This window comes from Poromitra crassiceps (assembly GCF_964638095.1).
Source record: "Poromitra crassiceps genome assembly, chromosome: 1".
NCBI lineage: Eukaryota > Metazoa > Chordata > Actinopteri > Beryciformes > Melamphaidae > Poromitra > Poromitra crassiceps.
In genome coordinates, this window is record NC_139623.1 from 3,237,535 (window position 1) to 3,255,034 (window position 17,500).

At 47.5% G+C, this 17,500-nt stretch overlaps 1 protein-coding gene across 1 annotated transcript in view; it reads right to left on the reverse strand.

Moving 5' to 3' along the window:
- The window catches only part of LOC310784871 (nuclear factor of activated T-cells, cytoplasmic 1-like), a gene marked incomplete at both ends in the record, with an annotated part of 104,095 nt that overhangs the window by 82,076 nt on the left and 4,519 nt on the right, over nt 1-17,500 (reverse strand). Inside the window, one exon of the mRNA XM_083645907.1 lies at nt 11,220-11,379. Coding sequence (XP_083502033.1) covers nt 11,220-11,379 — 160 coding nt within the window. The remainder of the gene's footprint in view (nt 1-11,219; nt 11,380-17,500) is intronic.

The window sequence follows — 17,500 nt, forward strand, 5'->3', positions numbered from 1 at the left end:
GGAGTGGTAAAGCTGGGCTGTCATACATCTCCAGTTCCAATGGTCCTATTTTTCTCGTCAACTCCGCGTAGTGTCTCTAGCAGCTGTCTTGACCAGTGAGCGAGTCACACATGCTAGTCATCAGTGAGTTAGCCCGGGGTCAGGAGCTTCTTGAAGTCTTGCCATCCCAGGGGACCACTTCATCCATGTGGTGATCTCACCAGGCAGACCCCGCTCTGCTTGTTATATTTTACTTATGGTGTCACCAGAGGTAATTATCCATAGCTGCACATGCTACCAGTTACTTACGTATAGACCAGCGGGTGAGCCATGTACGGCAGAGCATGAGGTACAAATCTGCCAAAAAAATGTCGCGTTCATTTGCACGACATTCCTTCACGATTTAATAAAAGGCAGGCAGTGGCATTTACAAAGCCGCGTCGTCGTCTGTCGCTTTTGCACAGTTTGCCTCCGCAGACGTCTTCTTTGAATCTTGTCCGTGACCTCCAACCATTACCTCAGCGTCCACGTGGCCGAGTGGAGAGCCGCAAGAGAGACAGGAGGGGGGGGGGGGGTCTTTATCCCTTCACTCGTCTTGCGGTAGCCGCGCATCGACGGTGGCGTCCTCACTCAGAGCCACGGTGACCTCATGGAGGAGAGGAAGTGATTAATGAGGTCAGGCGGTCCTCCCGGTGACGCTGCGGCCTTCCCAGCAGCAAAGGAAGGCGGTCTAGTCCCCCCTGGGCGACCTACCCCGATCCCTTTACCATATGTGCACCCCTGACCCTCTCCCTACGCACACACACCCCCCCCCCCCCCCATCTCTCCTACTGAACCCCTGTGTGACGCTCTCTCAAGTGCACCCCACAAACGTCTTCATTTGATCCTCATAGGGGTCAGAATAAGACGAGGGGGAGAAGCGGAGATATTCTCATAAACTGAAAGTGTGGGCCGACGACAGAGGCTTCGCTCACACCTGTGACCTCGGCTTCGTATTTGTGTCTCTTGCTGCCTGTGAGGTTGGACGAGGAGGGAGTGCCTAATTTTGAGCAGATGAGCTTTCCTAGCTGTAACTACAGTCTCTCTGGCGCATGTATATTTATCTTTGCCATAATCTAAACCAAATTTGAATCGAGGCTTGATTTGCAGCTGTTTGAGTGTGCCAACTTCTGCCACTGTGTCAGCTATATCCATTTACACCTCCTACCGCAAGCCACCGTTGCACGTGCCATTTCTCCATAGCTCAGGCTCAAATCAAACATTGTGGATCTGGCAGTTTGATGCATTAATTGTGTAATTGTATGCAGCTGCGTTGTCTGGGTCACTTGTGATGATGTGGAGGGGGGTGTTGAGAGCAGAGCACAACCCGTCCACTCTCCACCGTTCATCTCCCAGTCGCCTTTGGGCGCTTTTGGGCCATTGCAGATTCATCATAACTACTGCAAGTTTCAGCCCCCTGGAGTCATTTTTTTTTGCTCCTTAGCTTCACTCGATGAAAATCATATGTGATAGAATACTTAACAAGATTAATTTTCAAGCATTTTCATTGTGTACTATATCCATAAACAAAAAAATTGTGATAGTGACACACACGCGCCACTGCTTACAGCTAGGATCCAAAAGTTCAAGGATAGAACATGTAATGATTGATGATGACTTGCTGGTGAAGTGGTGTGTCTGGCCTGGCTAGAAAGTGAGTGTGAATCTACTACGAGCCTGAAGCCTGAAGCCTGAAGCCTGAAGCCTGAAGCCTGAGGCCTGAGGCCTGAAGCCTGAAGCCTGAAGCCTGCACGCACGGGCTGCCTTCAGTCTGTGCACAGTGATTTCATCACTGCCGGGAGAAATGTCATGACTCGTAGAAGTCCACGTGGCGCAGAGAAATGGAGAGAGGAGGAGAGGACGACTGGAAGTAGGAGAGGAGGGGAGACACTGAGGCAGGGGAGGAGAACTACAAGAGCAGATTCAGGTTTTCTCTCTCTCTCTCTCTCTCTCTCTCTCTCTCTCTCTCTCTCTCTCTCTCTCTCTCTCTCTCTCTCTCTCTCTCTCTCTCTCTCTCTCTCTCTCTCTCTCTCTCTCTCTCTCTCTCTCTCGAGTGCTGACAGTCACACAGCCAGCCTTTGCTGTACCCAATTAAATCTACACTCATCCAAGTTGTCTCTCCCTCCAGACTCGACTCCATCATCCTCCCCCTCTCCCAAAGTCTCCAGCGCCTCATAGCAAATGCATAAGAAAACATATGCAATCCTTTCATGTGTCAGGTTTCCATAGTTCTAAGCGGCACTCCATTTTATAAGCAACTAAACAGCCATATCCCTCAAAGTTTGTGTTGAACTGAAGACTGCGCTGTTATGTCATTGAGGGCAAGGTTTCAAACGCTAGCCCGAGTCTAGACCAGCGAGGGTCCAAAATTCCATATAAAACCAATGGCCCTGTTAGCAGCACAGCCTGCTGTAAGAAAATGCCTCCCTAACCTACAGAGAGTCTGGGCAGGGTGATGCAGGGAGCACTGCTCCTAACCTACAGAGAGTCTGGGCAGGGTGATGCAGGGAGGACTGCTCCTAACCTACAGAGAGTCTGGGCAGTGTGATGCAGGGAGCACTGCTCCTAACCTACAGAGAGTCTGGGCAGTGTGATGCAGGGAGCACTGCTCCTAACCTACAGAGAGTCTGGGCAGGGTGATGCAGGGAGGACTGCTCCTAACCTACAGAGAGTCTGGGCAGGGTGATGCAGGGAGCACTGCTCCTAACCTACAGAGAGTCTGGGCAGTGTGATGCAGGGAGCACTGCTCCTAACCTACAGAGAGTCTGGGCAGGGTGATGCAGGGAGGACTGCTCCTAACCTACAGAGAGTCTGGGCAGTGTGATGCAGGGAGCACTGCTCCTAACCTACAGAGAGTCTGGGCAGTGTGATGCAGGGAGCACTGCTCCTAACCTACAGAGAGTCTGGGCAGGGTGATGCAGGGAGGACTGCTCCTAACCTACAGAGAGTCTGGGCAGGGTGATGCAGGGAGCACTGCTCCTAACCTACAGAGAGTCTGGGCAGTGTGATGCAGGGAGGACTGCTCCTAACCTACAGAGAGTCTGGGCAGGGTGATGCAGGGAGCACTGCTCCTAACCTACAGAGAGTCTGGGCAGGGTGATGCAGGGAGGACTGCTCCTAACCTACAGAGAGTCTGAGCAGTGTGATGCAGGGAGCACTGCTCCTAACCTACAGAGTCTGGGCAGTGTGATGCAGGGAGGACTGCTCCTAACCTACAGAGAGTCTGGGCAGGGTGATGCAGGGAGGACTGCTCCTAACCTACAGAGAGTCTGGGCAGGGTGATGCAGGGAGCACTGCTCCTAACCTACAGAGAGTCTGGGCAGTGTGATGCAGGGAGCACTGCTCCTAACCTACAGAGAGTCTGGGCAGGGTGATGCAGGGAGGACTGCTCCTAACCTACAGAGAGTCTGGGCAGGGTGATGCAGGGAGCACTGCTCCTAACCTACAGAGAGTCTGGGCAGGGTGATGCAGGGAGCACTGCTCCTAACCTACAGAGAGTCTGGGCAGGGTGATGCAGGGAGGACTGCTCCTAACCTACAGAGAGTCTGGGCAGGGTGATGCAGGGAGGACTGCTCCTAACCTACAGAGAGTCTGGGCAGGGTGATGCAGGGAGCACTGCTCCTAACCTACAGAGAGTCTGGGCAGGGTGATGCAGGGAGGACTGTTCCTAACCTACAGAGAGTCTGGGCAGGGTGATGCAGGGAGGACTGCTCCTAACCTACAGAGAGTCTGGGCAGGGTGATGCAGGGAGCACTGCTCCTAACCTACAGAGAGTCTGGGCAGGGTGATGCAGGGAGCACTGCTCCTAACCTACAGAGAGTCTGAGCAGGGTGATGCAGGGAGGACTGCTCCTAACCTACAGAGAGTCTGAGCAGTGTGATGCAGGGAGCACTGCTCCTAACCTACAGAGTCTGGGCAGTGTGATGCAGGGAGGACTGCTCCTAACCTACAGAGAGTCTGAGCAGGGTGATGCAGGGAGCACTGCTCCTAACCTACAGAGTCTGGGCAGGGTGATGCAGGGAGCACTGCTCCTAACCTACAGAGAGTCTGGGCAGGGTGATGCAGGGAGCACTGCTCCTAACCTACAGAGAGTCTGAGCAGGGTGATGCAGGGAGGACTGCTCCTAACCTACAGAGAGTCTGAGCAGGGTGATGCAGGGAGCACTGCTCCTAACCTACAGAGTCTGGGCAGGGTGATGCAGGGAGCACTGCTCCTAACCTACAGAGAGTCTGGGCAGGGTGATGCAGGCAGCACTGCTGTGCCCCGTGATAGCATGACAACCCACCAGGGTCTTGCCTCATAAAGCTGTGGTCTCCCTGGTCATCACCTCAAGCCAGTGAAAATGATGCCCAGTTAGCTCAATCTTTTCCACTTGTTATTCATTGGTAATTAGTGGTAGGCCAATACCCGTGTAAGGGAAGCCCCGCAGATGGAGAACCACAGGAGAACCACAGGATTACAGAGTGGCATAAAGACCCCTCTGGGTAAAGAATAACAGCTTTGACTAAACTCTAATAGCGCTGCAGGGCACACGCAGCATTTCCAATGTCAAACAAGAGGTGGCAGTACATTTAATGAGCAACAAATTAGCAGCTACACAGCTTGTTGCAGATCACGGGTTTTCTTGGGAGACATTACACAACCGGCGGCGAGTGGCCGATCCCAAGGTGAAAGCGCACATGTAAAGAAGCAAGCACATGTTTGCCAAGGCCTTTCATGTTGCCGTGGCGGAAACATACAGCAAATGTGATGTGCATCGCAGGGGAAGGGAGATGGGTATTAAGTCACGCACACTTTAATAGGGATGATGGTCACATCCTGCTGAAATTACACCATGTCTGTTGCTGCTTTAGACTTAATGAGAGAGAGAGAGAGAGAGAGAGAGAGAGAGAGAGAGAGAGAGAGAGAAAGCCCTATAGGCCAGTCATTATCCTATGTGCATGACTGTGCTGTGTGCGATAGGTCTAATACTCCACAGGTGTTGTTTTCTACCGTTATGGGCCCAGATTTTAAACCTGAAAACTTTTGCGACATCTTCAGCTGAACCACAAAGTGGATCAGAGCAGGGTCATGTCCTTGGTCTCTACTCTGAATGAAAATAAGTCTGCGTAATTCCACTTTTCTCCCCCAACTCCTATATCGTTTGTCCTAAGGAAAAACCCATCAATCACCATCACGGCGGTATTCTGTGTGAAGGTAGACCAGGTTGTTGGGTTTTTCCTGAGCACGGCTCTGAAAACCATCCTGTAGACGTTGGACATAACTGTGGTAAGAGAGGGGAGCCTTGGCGAACAGTGAGAGAGGAGTCAGTGGAGTAGCCTAGATCTCCTTAATGGCCCTGTGGTCTGCTGCAGTAAATAAAGTGGAAAAGCAGCCGCGGGGGTCACGACGTGGACCAATCGCGAGGGGGGAGGTTAAGAGGCTGTGGAGGAGGGAGAGGAAGGAGTCCAGGATAGATGAACGAGGAGCACAGAGGGCCGGTGCAGGCACCAGCGGGGTAATGAGACGAGGTAACCCATAATCTAGAGGTTTCAAGTCAGTGTGCCGCCAGAGCGTAGACCCCCCACCCACCCATCAACCCACCCACCACCACCCGCCATCAGCAGATCTCCAGCCTGCGGGGAGGGTGGTGATGTCCCACCATCAGTAGATCTCCAGCCTGCAGGGAGGATGGTGATGTGACTGTGGTGTGTGGACGACCTATACTGCAGCCCAGCATGATGTCAGCCTAACTTTCCTAAACAAAGAGGAGCCTGTGTGTATTTGTCAGCAGATGAGAAAACACCTCCGCTCAGCAGCTCATTATGACTTCTCCAACAGCAAATAAGTGGCTGAGCGGACGAAACAAACCAGGAGCCGAGGAAGGTTTTTAGGTTGATAGTTTTTGGTTTTCTGACACACTGACTATTTTGTCAGTCGCTGTCCCTTGTGGAGTCATGTGGCACATGGGAGGCTGTTGACATGGTGTGCCTTCATGTTTTTCACCTTGCTTGTGTCCATCCATTGTTGCTTTCCAACACACATGTCACCATCACTCATAAGGCGTGTGACTGCCCATCCATGAGCTAAAACAACAACGGGTCTGTGGCTGACTGAGGCCTGCTGCTGTGGGTTAGGGAGATGGTTGAAAGATGAGCGCTTCACATGGAGTGACATCCTCACTGAAGCGGAGGCGCCCTGGGGTGGGAGGGAGGTAGCGGCGCACAGGGTGGGGAGGTGTCTCCCCCCCCGCCCCCTGCCCAGCCTCAGCCTCAGCCAACCTCAGGGCCACCCAAGGCCCTAATCAGCAGGAAGCACATCATCTCCAGGGGCAGCCAAGGCGAGCCCCAGCTGCCTGGTGACTCCCTCTGCCTTTCCTCTCTCTAACTCTCTCTTTCGTCTCAAGCAGACACACCGACACACACACCGACACACCCACACCCACACCCACACCCACACCCACACACACACACACACACACACATACACACACACACACACACACACACACTTCCTTAGCTGCTTCCTACACCCATGCCCCTGTGTCATTATTGACTCATTCTCCTCGACTGCACCTCACCCATCCAGTGCCTGCCACTCATTACGACAGGGCACTGGGGACTGCCCTATCCTCTGAGATTAGAAGATGAACAGAGCAATGACAAGAGAGAGAGAAGCACTGAGAGAGAGAGAGAGAGAGAGAGAGAGAGAGAAGCACTGAGAGAGAGAGAGAGAGAGAGAGAGAGAGAGAGAGAGAGAGAGAGAGAGAGTGTAGGATGTTTTGTGGCCCAATGATGTAATAATTCCCTGAAGATAGGCTACATTATACATTTTAAACTTTCACTATATATCTTCTTGGTTCAAATTGGCTACGTGGGCCCCACCTGTGGGCTCGGTGTCAGGGCTGTCTGTGTGTCATCAGTGATGTCACTTGAGCAATTGTGATGTCATCAGTGATGTCACTCGAGAAACTGTGATGTCATCAGTGATCTCACTTGAGCAACTGTGATCGCCCAACTGTGATGTCACTCCGGCAGTTGGCGCTTACTGTAGGTGTATGGGCGGTGTCTGTCTGTCTGTCTGTCTGTCTGTCTGTCAGTCACGATTTTAGGAGCCCGCGGAGTGGGCGATTTCCATAAGTGCAGCCATCATCATCTCCAGAGTGTCCACCCTAGGAATCTTGCGTGCATAGCACTATATATATATATACTATATATATACTATATATATATATTGTATACTAGGAATCTTGCGTGCTATAGCACGCAAGATTCCTAGTATACAATATTACGGCTGGGCAATTAACTGAAAATGTATCTAAACCGACATTTAGAACCTCTAGCCGACTTAACCTTGCTCATGCGTGTGTTGTTCTGGGTTCTGCAAATTTACAGTACAGACCTTGTCAGAGAATTGTGAGGGCAGTGTTAAAAATTTAAAATGTATAAAACAATTGTCCATTAGTCGTAATTGAGGTAAAAGTTTGAAATAATTGTGATATTGATTTGAAGTCATATCACCCAGCCCTATACTATATATATGTATTTCTACTGTGTACAGGTTATTGCCTAATCTTACCAAATGTATCTTCTGCCAGCAGCCATGCTGCCAAGGCTTCCACAGTCTTAAGAAACTCCTAAGCCATGCCAATCCATTGCACGTGATATCAGGCTCATTCAATCATTCCTCAATAAAAAAGTAAGAGTCAAATGTGTGCTATTTGAGTGGGGGAGGTGACTGTGTGTCAGGAAAGCAGCTGCCACCATATTTTCTGTATGACTGTTACTTTGCAATGATTGACATTGACATGCACAGTAAGACCTGAAAACATCCTCTCAAAGATGGCAATACATTTGATCTGATTACAGATGTTAATAGCAGCATCAATTCGCCATGGCGCCTGTGTAGCAGAACATAAACAAGCCAACTCATCATCTTAAATGTGGGAAACATTGTAAATACGTAAACACACAGGATGCTTAGTCATTAGTCTGTCCTCTAGCCCCCAGTATGAATAACAGTGGTGTGAACTAAATCAAGAGCAGTCTCACTTGCCAACAAATAGCAGGTTCATGCTGCTAAGTCTCTAACTATAGCATGGGGAGGCGTGCGCTTAAAATGTTAGCACACCAGCGTGTTGATATACAAAGGTTGGTAATGAAGGGGAATAATTACCTGTATTTACAGAGAGAACCTGAAGGCTGACAGGCGTGTGTTTATCACACCTTGTTTAGCTAACAGCTGTGGAGGGGGTTTAACATTGAGCAGGCCCAGGATGTGCTGACAACATCTATTTACAAAGCAGCTGTGGCGCTAACGACGCCTGATGCTAAGTGCGTGGGAGGGATGGACCACCAGCTTTACACCGCATTGGCCCCAAAAAACTTTTGCTTCAGATTCAGTGTTTGCTTTGCCTGCTGCTTTGAATAAGGTTGTTCAGGGGTTTGTTGTCTTTATTGTATGCACACTATGGTGCAAATACAGTATGCACCAAGGTTGTGATCAATTAACTTTAAATTGCATCAAATTAGGAACTCAACTAGGGCTGGGCTTATTTTCATTGTCGATTAATCTGTCGATTATTTTCTCAATTAATGGTTTAGTTGTTTGTTTGGTCTATAAAATTACACAAAGTGGTGAAAAATGTCGATCAGTGTTTTCCAAAGCCCAAGATGACGTCCTCAAATGTCTTGTTTTGTCCAAAACCCAAAGACATTCAGTTTACTGTCATAGAGGAGTAAAGACACCAGAAAATTCACATTTAAAAGGGGAATTTTGGCTTTTTTTCTTAAAGATTTACTCAAACCGATTAATCGATCAACAAAATAGTTGGCTTTACCGGTAATCAACCCACTTTGTATCATATATAATCTCGATATTATAAGCACATGGGCAGTGTTTTACCTTCTCTCTCTGTTTGGAGAAAATGCTCCTGCTCCTGTCTGCAGAAACTCCGCCCCCACCAGCTGCAAGTCATTATGGCTCGTTAAGGCTCTCAATGGATTCTCCATGGATGTGTGCATACTTAAAAAATAAAAATAAACAATAACAGCCGCCTCGGAGCAGATTCTGCCTCTCCAGCAGAACTTCCGCAGCTCCGTTCTTCTGACGCTTTTTAACGTAAAATGCATAAAAAATGCTTTTGCAGAGGAGGAAATGGGAGCTCTCCGTGTTCTCCTCTGAGAACACAGAGAGAGGTAAACACTGCAGCATGTGCTTATATTACAGAGATTATTAATGATACAAAGTGGGTTGATTACCGGTAAAGCCATCCTTTAATACTTGACTACTAATTGATTAATCATTACAGCTCTAAACGTAAGATTGTCTGCAAACTATAAAATGCTGCTATATCATTATGCTGTTGAATGCACTTTCATTTACTGTACATTTTGAATTGAGTGACTTGATAGTGCACACACGCACGCAGGCGCACACACACACACACACGCACACGCACACGCACACGCACACACACACGCACACGCACACACACACGCACACACACACACGCACAGACGCACACGCACACACACACACACACGCACACACACACACACACACACACACACACACACACACACACACACACAGACTGTTAGTTCCCCGCCTTGAGTAAACCAAGATGTCATGGTAGCGTGATGACAGCGCAGCAGAGAAAGGCGCTCTGTGCTGTGCTGCTGGTGAGACTGACGTATGCTCTTTATGCCTTGGCCAAGCACAATACTGAGAGGTGATGGTCCTGCTCCATGCTAATTGAGTCAATATGCACTGCTGCTGGTCAGAGCGACCTTTTACTGCAGCAGGTTGACTCCCAGCTTCAGGGGCCATTAATAACATCACACACACACACACACACACACACACACACACACACACACACACACACACACACACACACACACACACACACACACACACACACACACACACACACACACACACACACACACACACACAGTAGTGCATATACACACCTGCTGCTAGGATTACCTGCTGTCCGAACACAGTGTTAGGGACATATCTGTGCTACAGGGTGCTGTCTGAACACAGTGTTAGGGACATACCTGTACTACAGGGTGCTGTCTGAACACAGTGTTAGGGACATACCTGTACTACAGGGTGCTGTCTGAACACAGTGTTAGGGACATACCTGTACTACAGGGTGCTGTCTGAACACAGTGTTATAGGGACATACCTGTACTACAGGGTGCTGTCTGAACACAGTGTTAGGGACATACCTGTACTACAGGGTGCTGTCTGAACACAGTGTTAGGGACATACCTGTACTACAGGGTGCTGTCTGAACACAGTGTTAGGGACATACCTGTACTACAGGGTGCTGTCTGAACACAGTGTTAGGGACATACCTGTGCTACAGGGTGCTGTGTGAGCACAGTGTTAGGGACATACCTGTACTACAGGGTGCTGTCTGAACACAGTGTTATAGGGACATACCTGTACTACAGGGTGCTGTCTGAACACAGTGTTAGGGACATACCTGTACTACAGGGTGCTGTCTGAACACAGTGTTAGGGACATACCTGTGCTACAGGGTGCTGTGTGAGCACAGTGTTAGGGACATACCTGTACTACAGGGTACTGTCTGAACACAGTGTTAGGGACATACCTGTACTACAGGGTGCTGTCTGAACACAGTGTTAGGGACATACCTGTGCTACAGGGTGCTGTGTGAACACAGTGTTATAGGGACATACCTGTACTACAGGGTGCTGTGTGAACACAGTGTTATAGGGACATACCTGTACTACAGGGTGCTGTCTGAACACAGTGTTAGGGACATACCTGTACTACAGGGTGCTGTCTGAACACAGTGTAGGACATACCTGTGCTACAGGGTACTGTCTGAACACAGTGTTATAGGGACATACCTGTACTACAGGGTGCTGTCTGAACACAGTGTTAGGGACATACCTGTACTACAGGGTGCTGTCTGAACACAGTGTTAGGGACATACCTGTACTGAACACAGTGTTAGGGACATACCTGTACTACAGGGTGCTGTCTGATCACAGTGTTAGGGACATACCTGTACTACAGGGTACTGTCTGAACACAGTGTTAGGGACATACCTGTACTACAGGGTACTGTCTGAACACAGTGTTAGGGACATACCTGTACTACAGGGTGCTGTCTGAACACAGTGTTAGGGACATACCTGTACTACAGGGTGCTGTCTGAACACAGTGTTAGGGACATACCTGTACTACAGGGTGGCCTCCACACAAAGCCTTGACCGCCCCTCGGCTGCCCTCCGTCTCATAGTGAGCCCTGTGGTGGGACTTGGGCTGCACCTCGATCTGCAGGCTGTACGGCCCGGAGCAGGATGGAAGCTGCCAGTCGAGAGCTGGCAAAGATGGGCTGCAATAACAAGACAGTGGTCACATTAGGTTAAAGTAATCAACCTTGATATTTTCATATAATTTCCTTCACCCTATCACTGATTGATAGGGGTGCACCGATCACGTTTTTTGCCACCGATCACCGATTGCCGATCGCCTATGGGAAATATCTGCCCAACCGATCATCGACCGATCACCGATTACAGATCACCGATATATAAACTCCTCAAAAAAAGTTTGGAAACGTTATTTCGGTCGATTATTTCTCCCCTTTAATAATACCAATTGGCATTGTATTTTATATCGTTTATCAGGCTTTTTTGTTTATTTATTTATTTTTAATATAAAAAAATATCGGCAATCAGCTGAAATATCGGCAATCAGCCGATCGCATATTTGAGGTCAAAATCGGCCGATACAGATTGCTTGCCGATCGATCGGTGCACCCCTACTGATTGATATAGCCCAGCATTGATTCAACCTAGTTCATGGAAGCTTTTAAAACACTCTGTCTGTTTTTTCCTGGGAAAATTCCTCTCGTCACCTGACAGTCAAACACTGTGTCAGTATACGGTGACATCTTGTTCCTTGGATTTTCTGTTGATGAAGTTTGTGTGTCTGTAGGTGGCGCTATTTTCTTTGTCCGATCAGCCATGGTGGCTATCGCTGCTGATGCTAACTACCCAGTTCTATTTCTATGTATCCCAAACAAACTGTCAATATAAAACACATCACTTCCAGTGTACATATCTGAGAAGTGCAGTGCAAAAACACCACAGCAATGAATCTCTTCTCTTCTTCTCTTCTCTTCTCTTCTCTTCTCTTCTCTTCTCTTCTCTTCTCTTCTCTTCTCTTATTCTCTTCTTTCAGGCAAAGCTGAAGGTGCATTTGATTTGCCTAACTTATGGGTGCATCCTCGCCAAGGAAATCTCAATCAAAAAGGTCTAAACTTGCTTTAAATCGGTCTCAAATTAGGACACTTAAGCGTAATCCAACTGGCTTGATCCTTCTCCATTTCATCATGGCCTAGAATCTAAATCAATTGAAGTCATTCTCTGACGTGGGTAATTCCTTAGGCCTGGGTAATAATTAGTGGCCCTTTTTTTATGAAAGATAAATGAGAGACGAATGTGTCCTGGTTAGGGGTGGGAATCGCTGAGTAGCTCACGATACGATATCGTCACGATACTTGGCCCTCGATAACGATATTATCACGATACAGCGATACTGCGATAATCGATATATTGGAAGACGATACATCACGATACCTGTGTAACTGAAGAGAAAAAAATACCCCTAAAAGGCAAGAAGCAGGTATTATGTATTTATTAGCAGAATTGACATGAACTCTCTGAGTTCACTCACTCACTCATACCATTTTCGATACCACGGAGGAAAAGTTACACATTAAGTCTTTTTATTATTATTATTAAAACAAGAAAACCTATATAACCTACCTACCTATATAATTTCTAAAAGTAGATATTAATGATCAAACATTTCCATTCATGTAGCCTACAGTATTTATGTTTTTGTTTCAACTACAAACATAAATAAACGTCAACTTGAAACTATTTTTCAACTACCACACACAGCATAATATTTTAGCCTGTTTATTAAAAAAAAAAAAAAAAAAAAATTTTTTTAATAAACATATCGATACTTGGTGCCAGTGTATCGATAACGTATCGCAAGTGGAAATATCGCGATACCGTGAGTATCGATATTTTGTCCCACCCCTAGTCCTGGTTAGAGTGCAGTCAGTGTGTTTTGTATGATGTGTCCTGGTTAGAGTGCAGTCAGTGTGTTTTGTATGATGTGTCCTGGTTAGAGTGCAGTCAGTGTGTTTTGTATGATGTGTCCTGGTTAGAGTGCAGTCAGTGTGTTTTGTATGATGTGTCCTGGTTAGAGTGCAGTCAGTGTGTTTTGTATGATGTGTCCTGGTTAGAGTGCAGTCAGTGTGTTTTGTAGGATGTGTCCTGGTTAGAGTGCAGTCAGTGTGTTTTGTATGATGTGTCGTGGTTAGAGTGCAGTCAGTGTGTTTTGTATGATGTGTCCTGGTTAGAGGTCAGTCAGTGTGTTTTGTATGATGTGTCCTGGTTAGAGTGCAGTCAGTGTGTTTTGTATGATGTGTCTTGGTTAGAGGTCAGTCAGTGTGTTTTGTATGATGTGTCCTGGTTAGAGTGCAGTCAGTGTGTTTTGTAGGATGTGTCCTGGTTAGAGTGCAGTCAGTGTGTTTTGTATGATGTGTCCTGGTTAGAGTGCAGTCAGTGTGTTTTGTATGATGTGTCCTGGTTAGAGGTCAGTCAGTGTGTTTTGTATGATGTGTCCTGGTTAGAGTGCAGTCAGTGTGTTTTGTATGATGTGTCCTGGTTAGAGTGCAGTCAGTGTGTTTTGTATGATGTGTCCTGGTTAGAGTGCAGTCAGTGTGTTTTGTATGATGTGTCCTGGTTAGAGTGCAGTCAGTGTGTTTTGTATGATGTGTCCTGGTTAGAGTGCAGTCAGTGTGTTTTGTATGATGTGTCCTGGTTAGAGTGCAGTCAGTGTGTTTTGTAGGATGTGTCCTGGTTAGAGTGCAGTCAGTGTGTTTTGTAGGATGTGTCCTGGTTAGAGTGCAGTCAGTGTGTTTTGTATGATGTGTCCTGGTTAGAGTGCAGTCAGTGTGTTTTGTATGATGTGTCTTGGTTAGAGTGCAGTCAGTGTGTTTTGTATGATGTGTCCTGGTTAGAGTGCAGTCAGTGTGTTTTGTATGATGTGTCCTGGTTAGAGGTCAGTCAGTGTGTTTTGTATGATGTGTCCTGGTTAGAGTGCAGTCAGTGTGTTTTGTATGATGTGTCTTGGTTAGAGGTCAGTCAGTGTGTTTTGTATGATGTGTCCTGGTTAGAGTGCAGTCAGTGTGTTTTGTAGGATGTGTCCTGGTTAGAGTGCAGTCAGTGTGTTTTGTATGATGTGTCCTGGTTAGAGTGCAGTCAGTGTGTTTTGTATGATGTGTCCTGGTTAGAGGTCAGTCAGTGTGTTTTGTATGATGTGTCCTGGTTAGAGTGCAGTCAGTGTGTTTTGTATGATGTGTCCTGGTTAGAGTGCAGTCAGTGTGTTTTGTATGATGTGTCCTGGTTAGAGGTCAGTATGATGTGTCCTGGTTAGAGTGCAGTCAGTGTGTTTTGTATGATGTGTCCTGGTTAGAGTGCAGTCAGTGTGTTTTGTATGATGTGTCCTGGTCAGAGTGCAGTCAGTGTGTTTTGTATGATGTGTCCTGGTTAGAGTGCAGTCAGTGTGTTTTGTATGATGTGTCTTGGTTAGAGTGCAGTCAGTGTGTTTTGTATGATGGTTAGAGTGCAGTCAGTGTGTTTTGTATGATGTGTCCTGGTTAGAGGTCAGTCAGTGTGTTTTGTATGATGTGTCCTGGTCAGAGTGCAGTCAGTGTGTTTTGTATGATGTGTCCTGGTTAGAGTGCAGTCAGTGTGTTTTGTATGATGTGTCCTGGTTAGAGTGCAGTCAGTGTGTTTTGTATGATGTGTCCTGGTTAGAGTGCAGTCAGTGTGTTTTGTATGATGTGTCTTGGTTAGAGTGCAGTCAGTGTGTTTTGTATGATGGTTAGAGTGCAGTCAGTGTGTTTTGTAGGATGTGTCCTGGTTAGAGGTCAGTCAGTGTGTTTTGTATGATGTGTCCTGGTTAGAGTGCAGTCAGTCAGTGTGTTTTGTATGATGTGTCCTGGTTAGAGTGCAGTCAGTGTGTTTTGTATGATGTGTCTTGGTTAGAGTGCAGTCAGTGTGTTTTGTATGATGTGTCCTGGTTAGAGTGCAGTCAGTGTGTTTTGTATGATGTGTCTTGGTTAGAGGTCAGTCAGTGTGTTTTGTATGATGTGTCCTGGTTAGAGTGCAGTCAGTGTGTTTTGTAGGATGTGTCCTGGTTAGAGTGCAGTCAGTGTGTTTTGTATGATGTGTCCTGGTTAGAGTGCAGTCAGTGTGTTTTGTATGATGTGTCCTGGTTAGAGGTCAGTCAGTGTGTTTTGTATGATGTGTCCTGGTTAGAGTGCAGTCAGTGTGTTTTGTATGATGTGTCCTGGTTAGAGTGCAGTCAGTGTGTTTTGTATGATGTGTCCTGGTTAGAGTGCAGTCAGTGTGTTTTGTAGGATGTGTCCTGGTTAGAGTGCAGTCAGTGTGTTTTGTAGGATGTGTCCTGGTTAGAGTGCAGTCAGTGTGTTTTGTATGATGTGTCTTGGTTAGAGTGCATTCAGTCAGTGTGTTTTGTATGATGTGTCCTGGTTAGAGTGCAGTCAGTGTGTTTTGTATGATGTGTCCTGGTTAGAGTGCAGTCAGTCAGTGTGTTTTGTATGATGTGTCCTGGTTAGAGTGCAGTCAGTGTGTTTTGTATGATGTGTCCTGGTTAGAGTGCAGTCAGTGTGTTTTGTAGGATGTGTCCTGGTTAGAGTGCAGTCAGTCAGTGTGTTTTGTATGATGTGTCCTGGTTAGAGTGCAGTCAGTCAGTGTGTTTTGTAGGATGTGTCCTGGTTAGAGTGCAGTCAGTGTGTTTTGTATGATGTGTCCTGGTTAGAGTGCAGTCAGTCAGTGTGTTTTGTATGATGTGTCCTGGTTAGAGTGCAGTCAGTGTGTTTTGTATGATGGTGCGACAGGTGGTGGCAGACGCGGGGAGTGAAGATAGTGAAAGACAGTGGAAGGAAAAGGGCGTTACATGGGCGTTAAAGATGAGCCTGGGCTTCGATAAGATTCCTTCAACTCAAAGTATCCATACCAAATTGATAATTGTAGAATCATAAAGCGCAGCCACATAAGTATACTTAAAACAATGGAGTTAGAATGGAACGGGGTCAGCAGCACGCCCTGCCTTGGAGGGTGCTATCTCTTTCTCAGAGCCACAGCTGGCATCTCTTAGCATCATTGTTCTGGGCCAGAGAGGGCTTTCCCATGTGAAGAGCGTGGAGATATCTAAACCAAAACAAACATGTGCAAGACAATATTTCTCTATGCCGGATGCCTGTTAAGCACAGAACCCCTGAGCTGAAGGGGGGTAGGGGGGTGGGTGGGGGGTGCCTGAAACCAATCTCTGGCATCTTCTTGGAACTTGCAGGCTGTTTGTTGACCCAAAACCAAGTGATTTCCCCCCGCAGGGCTTTATCTGCCCAGTCAGAGCATGACATCACGTTAGCAGCAGAGAAGGAGATGGGCTGGCGGCGCGACAGAGCAGAGGGGGGCAGGCTGGCTGATTAAACTGCTTCCCCCTCAGCCAGGGCCTGTCACCATGACTTCCTGCTGCTCACTATCTTCATCAAACACTTGATTTCCAACAGGAAACTCTGCTGTTGTTGGCCTGGGGGGGAAAAAGTGCCACGAGGGGAAAACACCGAATTGTAAAAGCTTACCTCGCTCAAAAGTCAAATCGATGATAGAGCTGAGTGAGTGTGTGTGTGTGTGTGTGTGTGTGTGGGGGGGGGGGGTTGTTGCTATGGCAACGGGGGTACACACATGCTGGGCAACTCCGTGTGCACTGTGATTTATGAAATATTTTTGATCTTCAAAGAAAAGCCCTTTTGGATGTGAAGAGCATACGACTTTTGGATTTCTGCCTTTTGATATGGCCTTTGAAGATTAAAAACTAAAACAATGTTGTCCTTGCAATAAATTAAACACTAAATTTGGAATAGCAAAGACAACAGCGGGGTAAGGTTGTGACGCTATTGGAAGAATTGTTTTCCTTTTGTATGTCTGGAAAACGTAGAACTAGTCTCTGGGCTCTATCTATCTATCTATCTATCTATCTAATACGGTGGGGTACGGTGGTGCAGTGGTAAGCGCTGTCGCCTCACAGCTCGAAGGTCCTGGGTTCGATTCCCACCTGGGACGCTGTGGGCGCTGGAGTTGTGACCCCCCCATATCTTCAGTGCCCACTGCCCAGGTGGGCTATCTCGTCGAAAGGGCCTTTCTGTGTGGAGTTTGCATGTTCTCCCCGTACCCCCCAGGGGGTTCACACACAAAGTCCCAGTGATGATGTCATCAGTGATGTCGTAAAACATCATCAGTGATGTCAGAGGCATTGGGACATCATCAGTGATGCACACATACTGCACGGGCGCGCGCGCACACACACACACACACACACACACACACACACACACACACACA